General features: G+C 42.3%; 1 protein-coding gene across 6 annotated transcripts in view; it reads right to left on the bottom strand.

Annotated features, from left to right (window-relative positions):
• NEK10 (NIMA related kinase 10) overlaps positions 1-25,720 on the bottom strand; it is a 208,377-nt gene that overhangs the window by 171,387 nt on the left and 11,270 nt on the right. For all 6 annotated transcript variants that reach the window (XM_057492430.1, XM_057492431.1, XM_036886203.2 and 3 more), the window contains exons 2-5: positions 23,100-23,210; positions 22,772-22,832; positions 15,060-15,190; positions 13,299-13,397 (exon numbers count right to left, since the gene is read on the bottom strand). In XM_057492430.1, the coding sequence (XP_057348413.1) occupies positions 13,299-13,397; positions 15,060-15,190; positions 22,772-22,832; positions 23,100-23,173 (365 nt within the window). In that variant the 5' untranslated portion in view covers positions 23,174-23,210. The remainder of the gene's footprint in view (positions 1-13,298; positions 13,398-15,059; positions 15,191-22,771; positions 22,833-23,099; positions 23,211-25,720) is intronic.

The raw sequence follows: 25,720 nt of genomic DNA, 5'->3' as shown, positions 1-25,720 counted from the left end.
TTCCGATGTCATCCGCATAGGTTGTACAGCATGCAAGCTGCAAGGTACCTTTCACATCAGTCAGTGAGACCACACGTGCCCAAGGAGTTGGAGGAATAAGCCCAGGCTGAGACTGGGACCCACAGCTTTGGGTATCTTAGTTTGTTAGTCAGCATGTCTGACACTGAATTTAGGAACAACCCCACAACCTCATCCTTCCCACCCACCGGTTGACCCAACCCAAACCCTTGGTGTTTTTCTTGCTTCCTCTTTTTCCTTCCCGTTCTTCATCCAATTGCTCAGCAAATCCTTCAGAGTATCTTCCCAATCTGACCACCTCCCACTGCCTCATCTGCTACCATCCTGGTCCAAGCTGCCATTAGCTTTTACTTGACCTGCTGCAGAAGCCTCCCGGCTGGTGCCCTTGCTTCCATCTTGTCCCCTATGCTACTTGTCTCACATCTGCCAAGGTGGTCTTTTACAAACGAGTCACTTCATGTCCCAACCGCTCTAGGAGCTCCCATCTCTCTTGGAGGAAAGGCCACAGTTCGACCATGGCCCACAAGACCCTACAGGCTCTGACCTACCCCCATTGCACAGCTAACCACATCTCCTCCCACTGCCTTTGCTGGCACCCTCACTCCAGCCACCCTCCTCCTCTGCCTTCCACAGGGCCCACCCATCGCGTGGGCTGGACAGGAAGCTTGTGCCTAGGGACTTCTGCTGACAGGCTTCATGGCTTTTTCACTCTAGTGCTTCACAAAGAATTAGAAAGAAGTTCTCTGATGAGACATGAGGCCCATTGTTCAAACCAAAGCCCACATCATGGTGCAGAAGTGCCAACATAGCACAGACTGGACCCTGAGGTGCGAAGCATGCTCAGCACTAGAACCTGCCACTGTGTGCAATGTCTGCATCGCCCTGCAAGGGGGCCTGCAAGGGAGCTTGTCTCACACGGCCCTCCAAATCAGTCCAAAAGGGCAGGAAGGCATGGTGCAAGTGTTAGCCAACACCTGAAACAAAAAGTGCCTGCTATTCCACACTCAGCCAAGCAAAACTGAGGACGACGATGGGAGCCAGTGCAGGCTGGAGCTCACAGCCTTTCTCCCACCCTGTTCCACCTCCACAGCTGAGCTGGTCATGTCCCCAGCACAGCAGAGAGAGACTTTAAAGATCCACCTCAGTCAAGTGGAGGATTTACTTGAGCTATGGGACCAAGCTAAGACTCGCATGGCTAGCCGAGTATTATTCCCTGGCCTTTCTTGCAGCATTAGCTTTGTCTCCTCCACAGTTCTGAGAAATTCATCTGTACCCCCACAAACCTGCACACTTCAAACCTGAGTGCAGAAGACCCACCGTCCTCAAAGGCAGGATGAACACTGTGGTCACTGCCCCTGGAGGTATCACCCCAACGTATCTCACTGGCAGTCCACCCCAAGCCTCTCACCACCCCTTCCATGAGTAAGGATGGTGGCGAATTTGTTTTGCCCACATCCTTACATTCCCAAGGATTTACTTGAGCACTCCTTATAGACCAGAGACCCCTGCAGGGGCCTGGCTCTGGGAGAGAGCAACATTGAGCAAGATGTCCAAGAGCATCCCTGGCTGAGAATTGCTCTTCCTGCCCTCCCCAAGGCTCCTGGCAATAGCTGCCTGCCACAACTGCCATAGGCACCATGGACCTCCACCAGCCGTGCCACCATGACAGTGACACCTTTGTTGTGGAGGCAAAGTTCTGTTTCTCCTGAGAATAATGGCAGGACTCATACCACCCGAGGGCTGCTAGCCAGGCAGAATTACCCAAGGCCACACAGGGAAGCTGCACTACAGTACAGCTTGACCTCTCTGCATTAGGGCAAACAGTGCAAATTTGAAATACACTTTGAATTTGAAACAGTCACTGATGGGAATGGTAAGGATGTGGTTATTCTGAGGCTCCTATTACAGAGAGAACACCTTTAATCTTTCAAAGTAGAGAGATGGCACATGACTATTTCCCCTTTCAGGTGCTGGGATTAGCTAAAGATAGCATGTGGCCTAAACTGTAGGCAAGGGCACCACATCCCGAAGGCCTAACAGGAATAATGATCAAGTTGCAACAGCTGCTGGCAACCTAATGAGGCTTAATGCTGATTGCTTTTCATTATTTAAGAGGAAAAGCCATGGGACATATTAAGATCCATGCAACAAATATGTGTGCACTTGGTATTTTTCCTGTTAACCATATACAATCTCCATGAGGGAAGTTCATGACCCTCCCAGGGCTTTTTAATATTAAAATAAATATGGAAAGCTTTTTTTGGTTTCCTCTACAAGAAGGAAATGAAAAAAATTAATTCCAGAATGCATGCTTTTTTCCTATTAAAGGAGTGTAGATAAATAAAAAAAAGTCCCAGAAAAGTCTCGGAGTTGAAAGTTCTGTTCCAAGCAAATGGCATTTTTGGTTTTGCAATTTGGGGCCTGATGCCCAAAACTATTAATATTTCTATGTGATTCTGGCCTCTGCTGTTGTAAATGTAAACAGAATGCCTGGAGTCTGAGTCCTCTGGCTGCTCTGCCCGGAGCCTGGCCTCTGAAGGAACAGTTGTTCCTTCCTTGGCTTCCAGCCCTGACCCCCCACAAGGACACGCATGTCGGATGGAGCTGTGGTCTCCCAGGGGAATGGCGTGTTCTGTAAGACGATCCGTATCTGTTTGTCAAGAGTGGGGGGACTAGGAAACACGTAACTTAGTGCAACTGGAGAATCATGGAGAATAATAGTGACAGGCTGTCCAGACAGTGACTTGGTTTCACTGAGCCAGGAGCTGCGGCCTAGAGGAGCCCACCGGCCCAAGGGCACGTGCCACAGAGCTGGGGCCTGACCATCCTCCCGGCCACCCGAGGCCCACACGAGGGGATGACTCAAGAGAATGTGGCTCTTCAGCTACCTTTACCCTGGGAGCCGGAGTGCCCAGCTCAGCGGCAAGGGGGCCCTCTGGGGCAGCTCTGCATATCTTGCCGTCTGCAAAGATAGTGTTTCCCCAGAGGATTGTCCCAAGATAACCACCACACAGTGGCGGGCTCGTGAGCTGGCCAGGGCTTATCCTCTCTTGTGACTGAACTTTTGCCACTCCTTTCACAGGACTATTAATACATGGCAGTATGATCAGCTCCCACAGCCTTTGTCCAGGACTGCCTGCCATATCGCTTTCAACATCAGAGGCCACTTTCTGCCATCAGTATAAAAAGAGAAGGCAAAATGGCACCAAAGACATAGTAACTGATATGAGAACGGGTAGTTGGGGGTTTCACCTTCTTGCCCAGGAAGAAACCAATATATGATGTCACAGGTGCATGTAGAAATCAGCTGTGGTATGGAAGAGTCAGGCTGCAAGTGGCAAGAAAACAAGAGAGCCTAATGGCCTGAGGTTAACTGAATGCAGTGACTGATGCACGTGCCAGAGGTCACAACTTGGACCTCTTTGTGACTGACATGATTTGCTCTGCCTCTCGCTGAGAACAAGCAGCACCTTCCTGGCTGGCTGTTATGAAAATTGCCCTTTTCATATTGTAGAACTGTTATCACTAACACACCAAACACCAAAAAACTGGCACCTTTGACTCAAAATTCAAAAGGGGAGAAATTCAAGCCTGTTTCAAAATAAGTATTATCTCAAATTCCTAAGATAGCCCTACTTCTTGACAGTTGAAAAAGTAAAATTCACATCAAAATAGACATGTACAACTTAAAAAAAAAGAGAGAGAATATCTGTGAAGAAATTAATTCTAAATGAATGTTCAGGGAATCTTTACTTCCTTGTTTTACTGATGTTATAAGTCCTGTTCTTCCCCTGCATGCTCAGTAGACCTAGCCCAGAACAGGCACCCAGTCAGGAGTCCATCCCATGGGTCATGCTGACCTCTAAAGTCAGACAATACTGCCTTCTCTGTGTTTCGTTTATATAGCTGATGAAAGTTTCAGAGGGAAATGCTTTCAAATATTTACTCACCACTGATGGTGAGCCAAGCACTATCGCGTAAAGTGAAGGACAGAACCATGCCCTGGTCTTCATGGAGCTTACCTTCTAAGGGAGAAAAACTGCTAATAAACCCAAACAAATACAAATGTATCTCAGGTGGAAACCAGTGAAGAACAACAAAGGCAAAGGGTTTAGGAAGTCCTGGGGATGCTATTTTAGGACAGTCAGAGAAGGGTTCTCTGGTAAGCTTAGGATCTGAGCGAACTGAGGACTGAGTCTAGGCTGGAACAGCAGATGAGTTAAGTATACAGTCCCTGAGCAGGAGTGCAGGGGCTTGTGGAAGGAAGAGGAAGGAGGCCCGTGGGGTTGGAGCAAAGTGAGCAGAGGCAGAGTAAGAGGAGGCGAAATCAGAGAGATGGTGGCAGCCAGATCAGTAAGGCTTTGTAGAATAGGAATAGGGACTTCTTTATTCTGCCAAGTCACTACAAGGCTTTAAGCAGAGGACTAACATGATATGCAGAGACTTTGACAGAATCCTCTTGGGAGGAGTGTTGAGAACAGCATAGGGAGCCCAGAATCAAAGCAGGGAGCCCAGGCAGCCTACTGCTGTGGTCCACACAAGAGATGCCAGCAGACTAGACTAGGTTAATAGATGGGGAAGACTAAATGAAGGAGGAAGCAAGTAGAGAAAGAAAAATATAAACTTCTGTTACCTTGATAGATCTCCAAGGAAGAAAAAGTCCACCAATCATTATGTGAAACAAAAGATGAATTGACTGCCAGAGAGAACTGTACATAAATTACAAGACACACAGAGGATTGAAGATGGTGGCATGAGAGGTGAGACAGAGGCTTCCTCCTAACACAGCATATAATATGAAAATATAATTAATATGACTAATACTGAAAGAGCAACAGGAAAGAAGGTGGCACCAAAATGCATACACCTGGAGAAAAGAATAAACCTCACAGAACAGGGTAATGTACCAAAGCCGTGGCCCGGAGGGACCCAAGCCCTTCTCCCACCCCAGCTCACTGGCAGGAGGAAGAGAAACAGAGTGGGGAGGGAGTGGAGGCCTGGGAATGCTGAATACCTACCTCCGGAGATCTGCTCTGGGAGCACAAACCTACATTTCATGGTGCTTTCATGGTGCTCTCATGATTAGGGGGTTGGAAAGCTAAGACAGGCAGAATATCTGGAGAGACTGAGATTCCAGCCGCTTGTGGAAAACAGGGATCCATATCCAGCTGCACTGGGACAAAAGAAAGGCGGGCAGTCTGAGAGACATCCCAACATCAAGAGGGCTGCTAAAGGGGCAATGATTGCACAGAGCTTACGGCTCAGGAGAAAGGACAGGTAGACAAAATTGTCCAGGTGCACTCTGCCCAGCAGGTTGGGAACTTTCTCTATCTTCAGGTGCTCCAGCTCCCTGGCTGGCTACATAGCTCGAAGGACCCCCTCCGTGATGCGCAGCCTACCGTGACTTTCTCCCGAACAGCCCCATATGGCTTGCAAACTGGCAAACCATACCCTGGCATTAGGCCAGCCAGAGGGAAGCCCCATCTACAGCAAAAACAAATGCAAGGTATAGAGGTTTATACCTGTGTGCTCAGCCCACTGCTTCTGGCATTGGAGGCAGGCATAGCAGCCAGAAAGGAGGAAACAGCTCTTTCCTCCCACCAGGCTCCAATACCACTCCCCTGTGACCCCCAATATTGCTTCAGGGGCTGAGCAGTTCCAGAGAATAGAGCTTCTGGGCACTAGAGGGTGCCATACAGAAATATGAAACACCAAAGAAACCTGGTTCAAAGTAAAATTATGAATACACCTGAGAAAGATTCAAATGAAATTGACCTCATGAATCTTCCTGAAAGGGATTTCAAAATAAAAATCACTAACATGATCCTGGAGATACAGAAAAATATTCAAAAACTCAGGAATGAATTCAGGTTGGAGATGCAATCATTGAAGAGCACAATGGATGATATTAAAAGCAGATTAGATATGGTGGAGGAGACAATAAATGAAACAGAAATTAGAGAAGAGGAACACAAAGAAGCTGAGGAACAGAGAGCAAAAAGGATCTCGAAGAATGAAAGAATATTGAGAGAACTGTGTGACCAATCCAAACGGAACAATATTCGCCTTATAGGGGTACCAGAAGTCTCTTATGCCATGGAGGTGCACAGATCTCCCAACACAAGGGACCCAAGGAAGACAACACCAAGACATATAGTAATTAAAATGACAAAGATCAAGGATAAGGACAGATTATTAAAAACAGCCAGAGAGAGAAATAAGATCACATACAAAGGAAAGCCTGCCAGGCTATCATCAGACTTCTCAGCAGAAACCTTACAGGCCAGAAGGGAGGGGCATGATATATTTAATGCCATGAAGCAGAAGGGCCTCAAACCAAGAATACTTTATCCAGCAAGATTATCATTTAAATTTGAAGAAGGGATTAAACAATATCCAGGTAAGCAAAAGCTGAGAGAATTCTCAAGTGCACATGGAACATTTTCAAGAATAGATCATACACTCAAGACAATTTGGTACTGGCACAAGAACAGACCCATAGACAAATGTAGCAGACTAGAGAGCCCTGACATAAACCCAACCATATATGGTCAATTAATATATGATAAAGGAGCCATGGACATACAATGGGGAAATGACAGCCTCTTCAACAAACTGGACAGCTACATGCAAGAGAATGAAACTGGATTATTGTTTAACCCCATACACAAAAGTAAACTCGAAAGGGATAAAAGACCTGAATGTAAGTCATGAAACCATAAAACTCTCAGAAGACAACACAGGCAAAAATCTCCTGAATATAAGCATGAGAAACTTCTTCCTGAACGCATCTCCTTAAGCAAGGGAAACAAAAGCAAAAATGAACTCATGGGACTACATCAAACTAAAAAGTTTCTGTATGGCAAAGGACACCATCAACAGAACAAAAAGGCATCTGAGAGTATGGGAGAATATATTTGGAAATGACATATCCAACAAGGGGTTAACATCCAAAATATATACAGAACTCACACGCCGCAACACCCAAAAAGCAAATAACCCGATAAAAAAAATGGGCAGAGGATATGAAGAGACAGTTCTCCAAAGAAGAAATTCAGATGGCCAACAGACACATGAAAAGATACTCCACATCACTAACAGGAAAATGCAAATTAAAACCTCAATGAGATATCACCTCACTCCAGTTAGGATGGCCAGCATCGAAAAGACTAAGAACAACAAATGCTGGCGAGAATGTGGAGAAAGGGGAACCCTCCTACACTGCTGGTGGGAATGTAAGCTAGTTCAACCATTGTGGAGAGCAATATGGAGGTTCCTCATAAAACTAAAAATAGAAATACCATTTGACCCGGGAATCCCACTCCTTGGAATTTACCCAAAGAATACAACTTTTCAGACTCAAAAAGACATATGCACCCTTGTTTATTGCAGCACTATTTACAATAGCCAAGATATGGAAGCAAAGTAAGTGTCCATCAGTAGATGAGTGGATAAAGAAGAGGTGGTACATATACACAATGGAATATTATTCAGCCGTAAGAAAGAAACAAACCCTACCATTTGCAACAACATGGATGAAGCTGGAGGACATTATGCTCAGTGAAATAAGCCAGGTGGAGAAAGACAAGTGCCAAATGATTTCCCTCATTTGTGGAGTATGACAATGATGCAAAACTGAAGGAACAAAATGACAGCAGACTCACAGACCCCAAGAAGGGACTAGTAGTTACCAAAGGGGAGGGGTGTGGGAGGGCAGGTTGGGTGGGAGGGAGATGGGGATTGAGGGGCATTATGTTTAGTACACATGGTGTGGGGGATCACGGGAGAACAGTGTACCACATAGAAGGCAAACAGTGAATTTGTAGCATCTTACTACACTGATGGACAGTGACTGCATTGGAGTATGGGTGGGGACTTAATAATATGGGTAAATGTAGTATCCACATTGTTTTTTCATGTGAAACCTTCATAAGAGTGTATATCAATAATACCTTAATTAAAAAAATCTTTTTTTAATTACCAGGCACAGTCTCTTATGGCAAAGCTGATAAACTAGTCCTGGAATGGGGAATTTTCATAAGTGAGAGTGTCTGGGGACTGGTTGAGTTCACTCATGAAAATGTGGTTCCTGGAACAGGTCTGTCACTCATTGCCTGGCTTTCAGAAGCCCATGTACTGATGGGAAGCTGTCATTTTTTGATTTGGCCAGTTTTAGAACTGGTTCTGGTGGTTACATGTGGCCAAAGAATAAGCAATTCTTTCCTGAGAAGTTGGGAATATTTTAATCTCATGCCTGTTAAATATCCAGGTGAGTGGGTTTCACAAGAAAAGTAGTAAATAGTAGAAAAGAGAACATGATTACTGAAGTGGTACTTTCCTATTGAGAAAAACTGAAGCAAATTTTACATATACTTTGATTAATAAAGAATGAGGGAATCAGCAAGGCACAGGAGAAAAGAGTACCAGGCAAGACTTTGCCTCAGGACCTTGGGCTTATCCTTGACCTCTCAGCTTCTGCATCCACCAAATGAGGCTGTCCTGGAGTTTTCCTTCAGGGCCACTCCACCTTTATAATTGGGTTGTCTGTGGGTGTGTGCAGTCCAAACATTTTAAGAATGTGCAAGAGATGGTGGCTGCATCCTAAATTCTGTTCCTCTCTACTTTCTTCTCATGACAAGGTCTGGATGGCCAGTGCTGAGGATCAAGTAAAACTCAAAAGTCACCTGCATCATGACCCAGGCCCTCAAGGGGACATGGATAGCAAAGATCTGATTGGTAAACAATGACTAGGTAGCTTCTCCTGGTTAGAGGTTTCCGTGAAGTTCCCAGGACACCTTTAATAGCATTCTGGCAAGATTGTGATGGTTTGGGCCAGATGTCATCTCCCAGCTCAAGCAGTTCTTGTACAGGTATATCTTCCCAATTTCAACCCCCTCCAGGCTCATTTCCAAAATATTTCACATCTGCACAGCAGATATATCAAGAAATGGGGTGTAAAATTAGAAGCATACCAATTTGTTCTTATCAGAAAATTCATCAGACGTTTGGACAAAAACATCATGTTAAGTAGATCAGGTAATTCTCTTTTAACTGATTAGAGAACCAGGGACAGTCTCGCCTCTACAAGAGTTACAGGTGGGGGAAGAGGGGATATCCTGGCAATCCTAGGAAAATCATACCAGGAAGAGGCCAGTTAAGTGAACCCACTTTAAAATAACAAGAAATTTCATATTAAATAGCAGCGGACAATATTTAATTAAACATTATCTTAAAAAAATAAATTATGAAAGTAAGATATATTTTATCTTACTTTTAGCAAAACCTAAGTTATAACTGCAACTCCACCCTAATAACTAGAACAGAGCAATAGATTCTGCTGACATTTTCTGGCCCACTTTTTCCAATCAAATCAGGTGACATGACCCCCAAATCCTTGAATTCACTTTTGACTTTCATAGCATAAAGAGTTTCATCTTTGCAGATCAATTAGAAAGATTCCATCAATTTTTTCTAAAGTCCTCTCCTAATCTTTGTTGTTCAAAACATGCTTTTCTGAAGTCCCATCTTGTCATCTTTGTTAATACTCTTCTCCACTGTCAAGTGGCCTCCTCCTGCTGGTGCTGCGTTGGTCGGATTCCCACGGTTCAGGAACTTCACGGAATCCCACACCTTTAGCCAGATTCGTAAGCTCACATCACAAGTAGATTATGTGATATTTGCATCATATTATGGAATCTTCACATTGCCTGGCAATCAGCAAGGAATGGTCAGACCCACAGAAGAGATATTGGAGTAGAAGTCAATTTTATAATTGCCTGGTTCATTACAGAATATGTCAGTTTTGTGGCAACTTTTACTTCCTTACATAACCTCATAGCAACCTAGTCCTGGATACTAAGCATCCTTTGTACTTTGCTGGACAGGCAGGAAAGGGGTGGATTTCTTTTCTCTCTCTCTCTTTTTACAAGCAAAGAGTCATTTAATAAAGCAAAATATACACTCAAGGAAGGATTGCAGGTGTGCTCCAGAGGTGAACAGCACAGTGGAGGTGTTCAGGTTGGGTACTCTTATAGCTGGAGTTTAAGTAGGGGTGGAATATTCATTGGATTAAGTGGGGTTTTCTCAGAATAGGGAGGGATTTCTGAGAAACAGGGTGATACCCAATTTTCACCCTGAGATGGTCTTCCTCATAACCGTCATGGTGCTAAGGGGTGTGATTTTTTAGTATGCGAATGAATATATTATGTACTTAGAGATGAAGTCAGGGCCAACTTCTCCTCCATGTCGGGACTAGTCAGTTCTGGCAGGTCTGGTATCTATACCTTCCCTCCCTAAATCCCTCAAGAACAGTTTACATGGAATGTTTAAAATATAAACAAGCATCTAACCGAATGTAAACACCAGCCAAAGTCCCCAACCCAGCCTACTCAAGTCTGGCTGGGGATGGATTGATTTTCTAACAGCAGACTCTACTGTGGACAAATGATGTTATGGCAGAAAGAAAAGTTGAAGGGTCAAAATTTGCTTCCATACCCTGCCACACATCAAAATTCACTTGTAACCAGGAGTAATCTCAGGGTTACTTGTCCTTTGAGATCTGCCGTTAGTCTACAGCATTTGCAGAGTCACATTATCTGACTCTGGATTAACAAATCCTGGCTGGTTTCAAATGCTGCCTGGCAATTTCGTTTCTGAGAACAAAGGAGTAATCAAAGGTCAATTTTAGGAAAATAATCCAGAAAGGGGGTTTCCAGAAGTGTGATTCGGGGCAGACCAAAGCTAGGGACAGTGAACTAGAAGAGAAACAAGAACAACATCACTTGGGCATAAATTAAATGAGCTGGAAAGACTCACACTTCACAGATGAAACTAAATTCCCAGTCAGCCGCATCCCAGCGTAATACTGAATGGTTTAACATCCTGAATGTGCCCAATCCTGTCTACAGCCAGAACTGGACCCAAGATCAAAGCCCACATGCCCCATCTCATCCAGCCTTTAGTTGTCATTATATAAATAGTTTATATTTACCACATTTCCCCTTGTGTTGGGATAGTGGGTTAACTGTTTTGCTTACTCTTTGTAGACTTTGAGTCCCTAGGAAGAAAGGAACCACATCTTCTATTCATCTTTGTATTTTTACCCTCTCTTCCATCTCCACCATTTTCTCCCTCTCTTTCTTGACCATAGCAGATGTTCAAAAATCTATTTATTGAATTGAATCCAAGCCTTCCAAACATTAAATCTGATGTTTGCAAAGAAAGGGGATAAGAAGCTAAGCCAGAAAGGTCCTGAGATGCAATTCTTCTATAAGCCTAAAGTTAGAGGGAAAAGAAAAAAAATAAAGGTAGTTCTGATCATTTTAGCAAGGTTATATGGGGTGAGAAACAATGGCAGACCTTTACAGTTAAGCCATGTTTTACCCGACCCAGCTTTTAGAATAGAACTGAACATAACAATCTGTCAACAGCCAAAGGATGACAAAAAAGGATGCTCTTGATGCTCAACATTCCTATGTTCCTTCTTGTGCCATGAAAGCAAAGATATCTGCAGTCATCTCTTCCTAGATCAAAGATTTCCAGGGATTGCTCATATTGTAAGCAAATACCCTATCCAATCTAAGCTGCTTCATTAATCACTAAGAATTTGAAAAGGCCCTGACAAGAGAGCTCTTGACTTCAGAATTGTTCAGATCTTTCCGACTGATGGATGCCAATCCTTGCCCATTTATCTTCCCTAACAAATTCTGCATTGAGGGCCTTCAGAGTGGGGACACAGTGCAGTCCTCTCACTTCTGTAATACAGGAAGTGTTGTACCTCCCTTAAAGCACAGAATCAAAAAATGGCCTATTGGACACCATTTCAAGAGTCCATGAGCAGTGAAAAAAAATGTCTATGACAAGCTGTCTTCAAAACAAAGGACTTCATTTCCTACTGTCATTTCAAGCATTCTGCTACTAACCATTGTTCTATTCTGTTCAAGCTCAAGAAGAAATCAGTACAGGATAATTTCATGTCCTTTGCAGTGTTCATGAATCTTACAATAATCTTCGAGCATACTGTAAAGAACTGAGCAGGGACTCAATTACATAACTACGGAAAATATCTGAGGCTTCTTGTGTCATCTGAACCAGTATAATAATCCTCTGCTGAAGCCAAGTACAAAGATGCAGTCCCAGTCCAGGGTTGCTTTAAACTAAACAAATGTGCTTAGCTGTCACTGTCCAGTACTTAAACACGTAATACTAAATAACTCCATCCAAAAAATCAAATCATTAGGCTGTCAATATATTGAAGATATCAAATATACTTGGGTATATTTAGTAGCTGATTCATCACAGAGGACCCATCAGGATGCTATTCTCCTTAAAGCCAGCCATTGCACTGGACCAAGTCAGAGTTTTATTTCAGTCAAGGCATTAAATCATGAACAATTCTCCTATTTTACAGAATAGGAATAATTTTTCCCATCTCACTGGCATAGAATTCAGATATCTCGATTAAGTCCCAAAGTGACGCGGAGGATTCAAGGTCCTTGATAGGCATTTTTTCAGCCAATGCTTGTGGGAAGAGAGCCTGGGGCTCCTGGGAAGGGAGGAGGCAAGGTCCTACCATGACAGAATGTCTGCAGCCTCCTTCATACCTGGTAACAGTAAAGCCAGCTCTTGGCTTAAGTGGCTCAGAATGGAGAGAAAATCCAATCCTGACTGCAATCCAGCACCACTCAATTGCTCACTGAAGGCCCCTGGTGTTTACAAGAGAGAATCGACACAACTTGCTAACTAATCCTTCTCTATGGTCCCAACATGGCACCTGTATTAGGACAAAGGAGATCAATGGAAAGAATGTTTGATGTGGTCCTGGGAAGAAATGTCATCACGAAGATAAATGCTACACACTCATTCTTTCCCCAAGTCCAGGCTGGGACGGCTCAACTAATCGGTCGTGGCACTGATTGCAAACAAGTACCCTGAGGATGTTGGCCATGGTGTTATCACTGCCACTTCATAAGGACCCTGGCAATAAACTGCTCCTGAGTATCTAGATTCAAAATAAGGAAAATAGGAATGTGAGCATTTTCCCATTCATTACCTTATCTACCCTAAAATTCAGCTTAGTTCAGTACTTCACCAGAATGATTTTAATGAGATAACCCGAAATGCCTGTTCATTTACCTCCTTCTAAATTGCCTTTGCTCTATTTTATCCTTTCAGTATGTTGTGTCCAATATTATAAATCATGTCAAACCATATGCTAGAAATAAGATAAATAAAATATGCTATTTTGGGATAAATGTCTGTCTCTCCTGGTTCAACCTTACCTGCATATGAGTCTGTTTTTCACCAGGGCTGTAAAGATCTCCTGAAAGAGTTCATGCTGGGGGTGTGTGCTGAAATTTCTCTCATTCTTGTAGTTTATACTGAGATGAAACAAACAGAAAAGCATTTTGTAATAAATAATTATTTAGGCTGTCTCAAAGTTACCAAGGCAGGCAAATACCATCATTCATGCAAAAACTGCAGAATTCTTGGGATTTAACATACTGCTAAAGGCAAGTATCAATTGTTAAAATAGGAACTAGAAATTCAATTATAAAGTTAAAAACAAAGATTATAATCAAGGATATATGTTTCATTTCACCATATTAACTAAATTATTCTCCATAAACACTTTATAGCTAAACTTGTTCAGAGGCAGGGAAAGAGTAATGGAGAGAAAGAATGACTGGGGCATATTATCTAGACGACTGGCCAATATACAGAGAACTTCCTCCCTTCATTCTTCTACCCACCCATGACCCCACTGGCTGCTATAGCTACTAACATCAGTGGTTGCACACACATTTCCTTGTTGATAATAGGGATTCATCAAACACAGTCTGGACCCCTTCAACCACAAGAGTTTTTGCAGTCATGAGATATTCTAGTTTTTGCAGTCGTTATTTGCAGTCTTAAGACATCTGTTTCAGCTTCTTTTTTCTGATCTTTCAGCCCATCAAAGAGGTTAAATGTACCCCCAAAACATTCCACTTGAAACCTGGGAGAGGATTAGAGCTAATGCACAGAAAGTCACATAGCTACAAAATATGTGATATGGTGCTTTTGTGTGTGTTAAAACAGACCAATTTTAAGATCTAAGCCAAATAAGCTAGAATTACATGAACACACCACCTCAAAGGCAAGTTCTAGAGCCTTAGGTTGCTGTTTGTACCACTCTGCCTTTGTAGTCTTTGGAGTGTTACTGGACAGTGTGTCCTACCCTAACTAGATGAGAGCTGTAATAGTTTCTTAGTACATGGACACCAATAGATTGAATATGTAAGAATTTTTTAAAGAATTTAGTATTCCTCACTAAATATGAACCCATGTAACATTATGTGGCTTTGTGGACTATTAAATTCATTGTCATAAATTGACAGGGAAACAAAATGTGGGCCAAATACATGATAATTCTGGAATATTGATAGTGATATTTCATGCCACTAATTATTTACATGACACTTAGTGTCAAATGACCTCAGCACATTATAAAACAGAACCAGCTCTGGGAAAGGGGTGTGGCCCATAAGAATGTTCAGCTTCTAGGAGGCCTACAAGGTGACAGGAGAGATAGATAAACATGGGTTGATAGTTTCAGTGTTAAAGGTGAAATGTGATCCTTCCAACTAAAAACCTTCATTGTTCGGCAACCACAGCCTTCAGCTACCACATCTATTCACAGCAATGGTTTCTTTTGTGCCTCCTCATTGCTGGCAAGGTATGAACCAATGAAAACCTAAAGACAAAGTTAGGAATCAGCCTAGCCAGATCAATAACACGGAACCACTTCCTCATGGAGCAAATGCCAAATGTTCATCCGCAGGGTGTGCTGAAACCCCCAGGTCAGATCCACCTCCAGCCATTAAGCTGTTATTTACACACTATTTCCAGAAATGGTTTATACACTAACTAAAAGTATTGAATAAGAATCTTCATGGTAAAGTTTAAAACCGGTTTTAAATTTCCACTCCTGTGACAATAAATAAAACTTTGGACTAATCAGAATAGGTTGCTGAAGGCAGGGGAAATACTGGATTTCTTACCTAAAATGTTCAAGTTCAACAGCTTCTGTAGACTCATGCCACTGACCTCGAGACCTGTGTCCACCCATCTTGCTGGCAGGCTCAGACTTTGTCATGCTATTTTGGGCACTACTGAAGTTAATGGCTGGAAGCTACCAAAACAGAAGCAGAGTCCATGAGGACAACAATTCAACACAGGATTAAGAAATAACAGAATGTAGGGGAGAGGGAAGCAGGATGAAGGGAATGAATGAGGTTTTTCCTAAACCAATAATTAATATGATAGCTAAGTCAAATGTAAGGCTTTTCCAAGATTTAAACATCTTTGACTTAAACATTTACTATCTCTACCTTATGCTGCTTTATTTTTCTTCATAACTTGTAACACCAATGGTCATATCTTACAGTTATCTATGAATTTTTAGTCTCCCTTGATTATGATGTCAGAGCAACATGGGCAAGAACTTCCTGGTTCTGTTCAATGCTGTGCCCCCAGCACCTCAAAGAGCACTGACCTTACAGGTCTGGGGGAGGCCTGGGCATCAGGAACTTTGAAGCTTCTCAGGAGATTCAAGGGTTCAACCAGAATAGAGAGTTTCCAGGTCGAGCTAGAGCTCTCTGGTGAAGAGGGGAACCCCAAACTGAGAATTAGCCACCATTTATTCATTCTTCAACACTTACCAGTCATACACACTGCCTGCCAGGGGTTAGGGATATAAAGGTAGAGAAGATTGTATCACTTTTAATCTGTCTGAACATCCTGATTACTCCATCATAGTTATAAAAGTCATGAAAATATATTATAGAATTCACATAAGAAAAGTATAAATTTGCCTAAATTAACTGCAACTTGAATCTGCCCCCATTCACAATATGGACTAGTAATTAGTTATATAGTAAATTGTCAAGTTATCAGTATTAAACAGTTTCACTTACCAATATTTACTTGTAACTGGGTAACTCTGAGAATTGTTTCTCATAATAGTAAAGCTGAGCATAGTGCAAATACCATATTCTTTCCAAAGTACAAGTGAGGGATGTTTTATAGTTAGCTAAATTATTATGGATGAGGTAAGTAGAGCATAATATAACAAAATAAAGGATCCATTTGTCAGTAAATCATTCCATTCTATGTATTAAAATTATCAAGGAAAGTTACAATATGTTGTACTTGTTGTCTTACTCCATTGAAGTATTTGATAGAAATCTGCATAAAGACATCATTTCATTATCCAAACAGAATGTCTGACTTCCCATAAGGCAGTCAACTTAAAGAAAGATACATTATAAATAAGGACACTGCTTAATAGCTAGCAAAAAAAAAAAAATCCTTCTTTACTGTATGCTAGCCACAGTTGAATTCTCAAAATATTAATAGTAAATCTTCCATTCTGTAGAACTACCTTTCTATCTCAGTTCTGTGGGCCGATCCACACAACCCCAAGATGACAGGCTGGGGCACTCGAGGCAATAATGCTTAGCAGTTCAGAGAGCAGACTCTAGGTCAGATGCCCTGGGTGTAAAACTACCATTAGGTAGCCGTAAATTACAATCTCCCCATGCATCAGTTTCCACATCATTAAAATGGAACTAATCATAATAGCATGTAGCTCAGCGTTATTATGAAAACAAAATGAGTCAGTATTTATAAAGCACTTGCTATGCACCAGGCATGGTTCTAAGTGCTTTATAAATACTCTTTTAATCCTCATAATCATTCACAGGGAACAGATGAGCTTGCTAAATAACCAAAATTTGTCCTTAGAAATTAGATGACTTGTGGATGTGATAATCCAAATGATACTGGATATAATGTCACAGCAATATGCAAATTTCCACATTGCACAGGAAATGTCATGATACAGCAAAAAGGAAGTAGATTTTCCAGGCCCAAGGGGTTCAAACCCCCTGCCATCCCCACAATTCCCAGAAAACAGATCATAAGAGAAAAGGTAGTCAGCACAGAGGAAACAAGCCCAGTCCACTCCAGCTGAAGGGGTGGAAAACTACAGCAATTTTCAGCCATCCCCTTGGCCAGCAGAGCAGGCAGCCAATATCAGAAATCAACTCACGGAGAATCAGAGGGTAAGACAGACTTGGCATTATGCAAAGACCTGGACCTTAACATTAGGAACCTGGAAACAACCAGCCCTCTTAAGACAAAAGCAATGTGAATTCAGAACCAAGCTCCCAACTTGGAGCCTTTTCTCTTGGCTCCCCAAGTCCTCAAACCCTCTGTGTATACTTCCTACAATAAAATCTGTATGACACCACTCACCACCTGCTATAGTCGGTCAGGGTATCCAGAGTGGGAGAACCAGTGAGCAGCCCCCTTGCTGGTTTCTGCTGTATTAAGCCATTACTTCTGCTAAGGTACATTGCATCTGACAGATTGTCTGGGGCAACCAAGAATCCAAAATTTCAGACATAATTAATGTACCAAAACACAAATTCACATAGATAATTTTAAAGTGGGCCTTTTCCCACAAGGAATAGACTTATAGATGCTCCTGGTTGAAAACGTCCTCAAAAGGCATAGGATCCAACCTTCATTCATCATCATTATTACCATCATAATAGATGACACTTGTATTTATGTGGTGCTTTCCACAAGCCAGGCACATGCAGACATTAAATGTAGTTAATCCTTATAATGACCAAATGAGGAAATACCATCTTATGGATGAGAAAACTGAGGCACAGAGGGGCTAAGTGACTTGCCTAAGGTCACCGCTAGCAAGGGGCAGAGCCGTGATTCCCATCCAGTCTCCCCAGTCCCCAGCACTCTCTGTTCCCCCAGCATCTCCTTATGCAGCTGCGATGATGAGAAGCACACAGTCTTGAGCAGCCCACTTGCTTTGTAGGTTCTACTCCTGCCCCAGGTTTTCTTCACACCGAGATGAAAATCTTCTCCTGTGTCCTGTCCCCATCTTCTAGTCTCAGCATCATCTCCTTTCCCAATATTTGAAAGGAGTAAACTATTTCTGTAAACATGTGAGGTGACTAGTTTTGGAGGAACTCCCAGACTCCATGCTGTGAGGACAGACAAGCATGTTAACAGGACTCCTACCAGCAAACAGCACATCTTGCCAGTCGGGTGAGTGAGCCACCTTGGAAGTGGCCCCTCAGCCCCAGCTGGTGCTGAGAGGACCCCAGCCTAGCTGACCCCCTAACAGCAACCCCATCAGGGACCCGACCCAGAACCATCTAGGCAAGCTGCTGGGAAGCCATGACCACAGAAGCGGGGGTCAGGGAGGCGAGTGTGAACGACAATAAGCTATCGTTGCTTCAAACCACAAGGAATGATGGGCTATGCAGTATTTGGTAACAAATCTGTCATAGAATAAAATAAGAATCCACAAGTCCATGTGATAAAAAGAAATAAATGAATAAAAGCTGCACCCCATGTTCTGGCTGCATTAAACTTGTCACCTGTCACAGAAACCACCAGAGTGCTTGACCACCACAGGCCAGGGTGTGTGCCACAGGCCGCAGCACCTGATCTGGTTCCGGGCTCAGCTCCAACAGCCTCCTGGCCTCCTGGCAGAGCTGTTCACACCCTCCCTGGTGACATCACTGTGCTAATCTCTCCTACAGGCCTTACCATGTTCTTGTACCATGTCTAGTTTACACATCATCCCTTTCCCCATGAATCTGGCCACGCTGAGGACAGCATCTTTGTGTTCTCAGCACCTCTCACAGAGCCTGGCACACAGTGGGCATTTAAATGTGAAGCTGTTGAATGAGCACTCACTCTGTGCCCATCTCCTTGCGATTCATCTGGCTCACGACCTCTGCATGAGTTTATCCATTCAGCATTTATTGCACATACATCATTTGCCAGACATGTGGTGAGACACTGGGTGAGTGCGTAAGTGCAACAGCCTAGGCCTCTGCCTTCAAGGAGTTTACAGTCCCACAGGGTCAGGTGGGGTGGGGGGGCTGGAGGACTAGCAGGAGAACATGTTGCAAAGTGAGTGAACAAGCGTGTGTGCTGCTATACAAAGTCAAGGAGGGACAGGGAGGGCTATGGACTAGGCTGCCAGGCAAACTCCAGAGGAGGCCAGGCAGTTTTCTACACAGGCTGTAGGCAGAGAAAAACTATGTGCTCCAGAAACCGGAAGTTGCCTGAGCAGCTTGAATAGTATGAGTAGAAAGGCCAAAAGCTGGCGGCTGAAGCAAAGGGCCTGCCAAAGATCCGATCACGTGATTTGTGCTTGGGGCTGTCAATGTTCCATTGCTTATGGGATCAAATACAATTTTATAGAAGGGCCTTCCAACATCGTGCAGTTTCTTCCAGCTTTATTTCTCCTGCTTCCAATGAGAATGTCTAGTTACCATTTTACTTAAATGCTGGTCATTTTCTTCCCTTCACACATCTGATTATTTTACTCACCTCACTTAGAATGCCTTTCCCATCAATTCCACTGAAAGAAATCCATCGTCTTCCCTGGGACTTGGACTTAAAGTGGCCTCCTCATCCTCATCAAATCCATATTCGCACTGTCTGTACCCATGCCCAGGATCCATGACCTCCCTTGTCACACGCTTTATCTGTCCTTCTTACACCTGGTCTCCCAGAACATAGGAACCAAGCCTTGTACTTTTTCTTTCCACAGCATCTATTAAAAACACTTTTACTTCAAGGTAATTAATTGGCCTGTAATGAATTAACTTTTTCTTAATTAATCTCTTTTTTTTTAGAATGTGTCTCTAAATGTAGAGGAAAATATCTGAATTCTAGCTCTAGGTAGATTACTTCAGGATTTGTGAAAAGCTCTGGTGAAATCTCCAGCCAACTTTGTAATTTCATTTTGCTTTAACAGCCCTGAGGTTCTTCTTCTTGAATTAAGTGGTTTTACTGTGTTATGTTTACTCTGATCCTGGTGATGAAGTGGGTCCCCTGCCTCAGTGTGTCTCATCCCCAGCTCTGCCAGACTGTGGGACTGTCCTACAGGTCAGCAGACTCTAACGTGGTGATGCGGGACACACAGGGATACAGAGCGCAAACAGGACAAGGAAGAAAATTAGGACACATGGTGCATCAAGACCATGAGGGGACTGTTTGGCTCATTAGAGATTCAGATAAAAAACATTCAGTTCTTTGCAATCTGCCTAAAACTGCGAAGTAAATTTCCTCTGCAACCAATTAATTGGCCATCTTGGTCCATTTGCAAATAATAGGCCAGGTCTTGTTAGAACAGAGATTCAGGTGAGTAGGCCTAATGTCAGGTTTCCCTTTTCAAATCGACTGCTAAAAGTCTTACAGCCAAATATGTGGCCCACTTGCATATTTTGATGGATATTTCTGCCTGACTCTACTTTGTTCCCAACACTTGTTTTCATTTTTTCTTTCGTCCTGGTTTTAATTTACGATAACCTATCATACTTTATGTATCTTTGTAAGCCTCCTTACATTCTCTCCAGAACAAGTGAGGTATAAATAAATGCTTAACTTATTCTCTTCAATATCTTTCTTCTCCTATAAATGTCTCCACACTATGTTACTGAAAGGAGAATAGGGTGTTCAGAATAACATGTATTATTTCAAAGTTATAAATGCATGGAAGTTTTATAAACAGAATTAGGAATGAATTTTGTGAACCTCAGGACCTTCGTATCATTGAGGACACTTTCATTTTTTCTTAGAGCCATTTACTTTTGGAATAATTCAAGCTTCACAAATATGCATTTTTGTACATGTACAATAGTTACAAAAAGATACGCCATGTGAACTTGTCAGACAACAGATTGCAAATTCTAAAATTGGTCAAAGGAGGGGAAACTATTAAATTCACTTTAATTAAGCCTGCCAGGTGTTAACAAGGAAGAGGTGTTGAAAGGGAACACAACAGATCTATCTAGTCAGCATGAGCTTCAAAGTTAGAAAATTAGAGTGAACCCAAAGAACACCAATGGTGCTACTCTCACTCTGGCGAGGGGGAGTTCTACATACTCATGGGGTAACCAAATTCTTAAGTCACAGTTCTATTTGGCAAAACCTAAGAACTCACCAAATAACAGGTACAGGGAACCAAAGGCCAAAGTCAAAGCTGCAGGCATTGAGAAATTAATATAAACTTGTCAGAAAAGACATGTAGATAATTGTTTCCAAAATAGGGAAGAAAGCAATGCCACAACAATGACAAGCTTCTTTGGGAAGAGAGAGCACTTCTAGAATGGACAAGAAAGGACAACTTTCTTGTGGAAGTAGTATCATTAGATTTGGGTCTGAGGAATAGGTAAGACAGTAGAGGAAAGAAGCTCTGGAGAAGGACACATTTGGGAGGTGGGAATCATAAAAGCAAAGAGTAGAGCTCTTTGGCATTCCGGTTCCATCTTAGGACATACTGTGAGGAAGAATGGGAACTCCAAGCAAAACAGCTTGCTGAGCCACCTTGCTCCCCTTCCTAAGAAAGGATGAACTTGATTTGTGGCAATCATCCATGAAAGCGTGTGAACAGTGAGCAAGGAGGAGTGTGTAGAAATAGACAAAGAGCAAGAATGATTGCGGAAATAAGTGCATGAGTAGGAAAGGGTTCCTGGGGGGGCTGTAGCATTCACACCATGATGAAGGGACAAAGAGGAGAAAAGGGATTTTAAAGCCATGTTTACTCTGCATCAGCGCTCATCCAACTATCTTTTGAACTGGAATTAAATTTCCCAAGCCATTTAAAAGACACCTCAGTGGCTGGAAGCATGCATTACAAAGACGCAGTGTTTGGGTTCAGAGCTGTATTCTACCATTAACTGGCTGCATGATCTTGGGAAAGTCATTTAACTTCTCTGTGCCTCAGTTTCCTAATTTGTAAAAGTGGGAGTTGTGGTGAATAAGCAGGGTGATGCAGATAAAGCATCAGGCACACAGTAAGTATTCCCTAACTATGAATTATCATTATTTGGCCTTTATCTGATTCCATCAAATCATTAGAAAGTCATTCTCCACTGTAAATAGATAGATAAAAATGCCATAGCTCTCTGGTAAATTTGGCCTTTATAGCAAAAGTCATCAAGATTACCACCACATGAACCTATAAACAAATTTACTTAAACAAGTATAACATAGTAGACTTTGGAGCCAGGCCACCAGGGTTCAAGCCCCACCCCCCTCATTTACTAGTAGGCAATGTTAAGTAAGTGTTTGCTGTTACCAATATTATTAGCATTGGATGTTGTTCCCCAAATCTCCATAAGTGGCTTCTAATCTCATGACTTTCTAAAGTCTTCCAGAAGCAAAACCAAAAACAAAAGTTTAGAGACGAATTCAAGTAGAGGAACCCTTCCTTCTCTATCTAATAAAAATGTAAAACTACTATCATGAAAACTGCCAAAACTCATTCCTCTCCCCTCTTTTTGGTGAGATACAATTTGCAGCAAGCCTTAGGAATGGTACTACAGCAGGCGGTGTGAGGAAGGCTGGAGAAGAGAAGGCAGCAGTGTGTAAACAATGTTTTTAAAAAAATCCATTTTGCTCAAGCTCTGAAGAGTTGAACGTCAGGCATTCAATAGCAGGTTTCTAGACGGAAGAGCTCTGGTAGTGAGGACACATGGCAACAAGCAGAGGATAAAGCGGAACCTGCACGAGGTATGAGAGAAACAGCTGGATGATAAATACCAAATGTGTGAAAGAACAGAGGAAAATTGTCTCATCATTCATAAAGATGTAACAGGGATCCCTTTGGAAGCATGTGACTTCTCTCTCTTAATACATGTACATTCTCAGAAAACACTACCTGTTGTTTGCTTGCTTGAACGTTCAAAAGGCACCGAAGTCTTTTCAGATCTGAATAGTCCCTAGGAGGAAGGATAACACAGCGTCAACCAATGGTCATGTTCATATTCCCTGCTGATGGCACTGCCTCGGAGGCCTGATTTTATAGACTGAAATGTCTGTACACTAAACTTTTCCTTTAGAACTCTAGAAATAACCAAGCATTTCCACAACACTGTAACCCCGAGCAGCAGTTGTCAAGGGTCTGCTCTATGTCTCAAAAAGCCATTAAATCTGGTTCCTGGCCACCGCTTGAGTTAATGATTTGCAAAGACTCAGTGTGGGGTTACCTGATGGTGATTCCTTGTTGTCTTTTCTCAGTTGATTTTTCTGTGGTCTTCAACTTTTTGTCTTGATCAGGCATTGTAAAACATCAATGCCCCAGAATTAACATTGCACTCCTTTCAAAGTAAACCAGAGGGAAAAACTTGAGTTGGGATGTGCGCTCCAAAATATGCTCAGTTAATGCGGCAACATTCTCTTTATCACATTTACTTAAATATACAAACACTAACATCTTTTTCTAATACAATCATAAAGTGTTAATATGAACAGCCCTGACTATCAGTCACAGGCCTTTTAGTTGCAACATTGGATACATTTAGGACATAGGTTCTAATCCTAGTAGCTAGCCCCTGACCTGTAAATTCTGAGTGATCCTTGATTTCAAGTATTCTGACCCATTGCCACAATAAGTATTCTTCTGCCCCCACTTTGGGTTTCCAAAATATAGAGCAAGAAGCAAAGGCCTGAAGCCCAACTGATGCTCTTATGCTGACTTGTCTTTCTCGACAAGTACCTGTCCTTAACCGCATGCTGCTAGCTCGGGGGTTTCTTCATCATGGGTCGTGCCCCTAGGAGTCCCAGAGAAAGGTCGCCTACTTGCAAACAAGCCTTACAGTGTGAAGGGCAACACACGAAATGGCACTGGATTTCCAGAATTCCTAAAGCTCTCAAGGTGCCGCCTGATTCCCCATGTGGGTCAACTCTACTCGGAAGCTCTTCAGCAAGAATTGGGGCAGTCTTGAACTGCTTCTGAACTCATTCAACCAACTCGTTCAAAACAGGACAACAGGGCCCAAATGGAGCTGCTTATGCTAAGCCTCAGGTCACCAAACTGAACTTACAGTTTAGCTCTCCCAGAAATGGAAACTTAAACTAGCCAATCAGGAATTGGCTGAGCAGCACTCAACTAGGTAATCTGCCTGGTAAACTGCCTGCCATCCCCTAGAGGAGAGGGACCTTACAATAAGCAATCTGTTTTTTGACTAAATACTTGATTGTTCCTGCTCACTTCTGCCTGTAAGTCTTTCATTTGTACAGCTCCTCTTTCATTTGTACAGCTCCTCAGAGCTCCTTTCTATCTGCCAGAATGGATGCTGCCTGATTCATGAAGTGCTGAGTAAAGCCAGTAAGACCTTTAAAATGTATTCAGTTGGGTTTCATTTTTTACCAATCTGGGTAGTGAGGCTGGTCAGCCTGGGAATACAACCCAAAAGGCATTTCAATCTTCTGAGTGAAGCTTTGTAGTTATCACAATCATACTTCTTAGGATAAATTTTAATTCTATTTCCCATTCCCACTCAAAAGATAAGTATGAGGTCAACCCAGAAACAGAGAACAATTTATTTGTTTGCCCTTTTTTCCTTAATCAGTTTCTGATTCAATTGTTTTAGTTTCCAGAATAGAAACAAAGTCTAAGATACCAATACTTCCAATTACATAGCAAATACAGACTTAAATATACTATTGTTTTAACTTGAATGGATGTAAAATTTTTGAACTGTGTTTCAGTGACACAGCTTGACTTCAGTGTATTTTTCAGTCATGGAAAATCACTCATTATTGTCTTATAAACGTGTGCTTCAATGTTTCATGAAATCGATGGTCAAAAATCCAAGTGATTCAGAGACATTTACAGGCAAAAGGAATGTGCCAATGGGTGCTTTACGGCAACAGAATCTAAAGATATTTAATTTTGTGAAATGTACAAAGACAGTGTAACTAAGATTTTTAAGTGATTTTCCCAATACATTTGTCATATTTGTGACAAAGACTTGAGCTGGAATTAAGAGTAGAGGACCAAGGTTCTCATCACAGACGTACACCAAGAAAAGCACAATATTATTATTTTAGGATGGTGCCTAGGACATCATACCATAGAGTCTTTCACTCAACAAACATTTTTTGAACATTTGCAAAGTCCAATCTCAGGCTGAAAACTGTTAAAGGTAAAAGGTCTACCACAGGTATGCGATTCAACCCAAGCAAAAGAAACACCCACTTAGGAACTTTAAAATATATTTTGTGAGGTATTCAGATAGAGATTTCACATAGTATCTGCTTGAGTCTAAGAGAAAGAAGGAAGGGAAGGAGGGAGGAAGAGAGGAAGAATAGATGATCTGTAAAGAATTTTTAGAAGCATAAGATCTGAGTGCTTTTTATAGAGAGATATTAAAATGCCTCACAAGTTCTAAAATAAATGGAAATCTAGTAAAAATGAATAGAATCAAATTTTACTTTTCCCTGAAGGACAGACGGAAAATTCCACAGACACATTGGGCTGTTCACTTCAAATGCCTGCTCAAATCATGGCTGCAGACTGTTTTCAGAAGCAGGAAATGAAAGCCGCAGGATTAGCACATGAACATGTGTGGAAAAGCTCAGGCTTCTTTCTGCTCAAAAGAGATCATATTTACCACAATCAAACCCTGCTAACACCCTGGTCTCATTCCCATGTTTAGTCTCCATAATTTTATTGACCCATTATGTAAACAGGAAATAATCATCTAATGGTTTTATCAGTTTAGGATTTAGTGTCTACTCTGTGAGCTGGAAAAGTGAAAATGGATAACTCTCTGGAAATGTTTCACTTCATTAAACAGTAAACAGATTCACGAGAATCAGTAGG

This window comes from Manis pentadactyla, chromosome 14, assembly GCF_030020395.1.
Source record: "Manis pentadactyla isolate mManPen7 chromosome 14, mManPen7.hap1, whole genome shotgun sequence".
Lineage (NCBI taxonomy): Eukaryota > Metazoa > Chordata > Mammalia > Pholidota > Manidae > Manis > Manis pentadactyla.
This window is presented reverse-complemented; position numbering and strand designations above follow the sequence as displayed.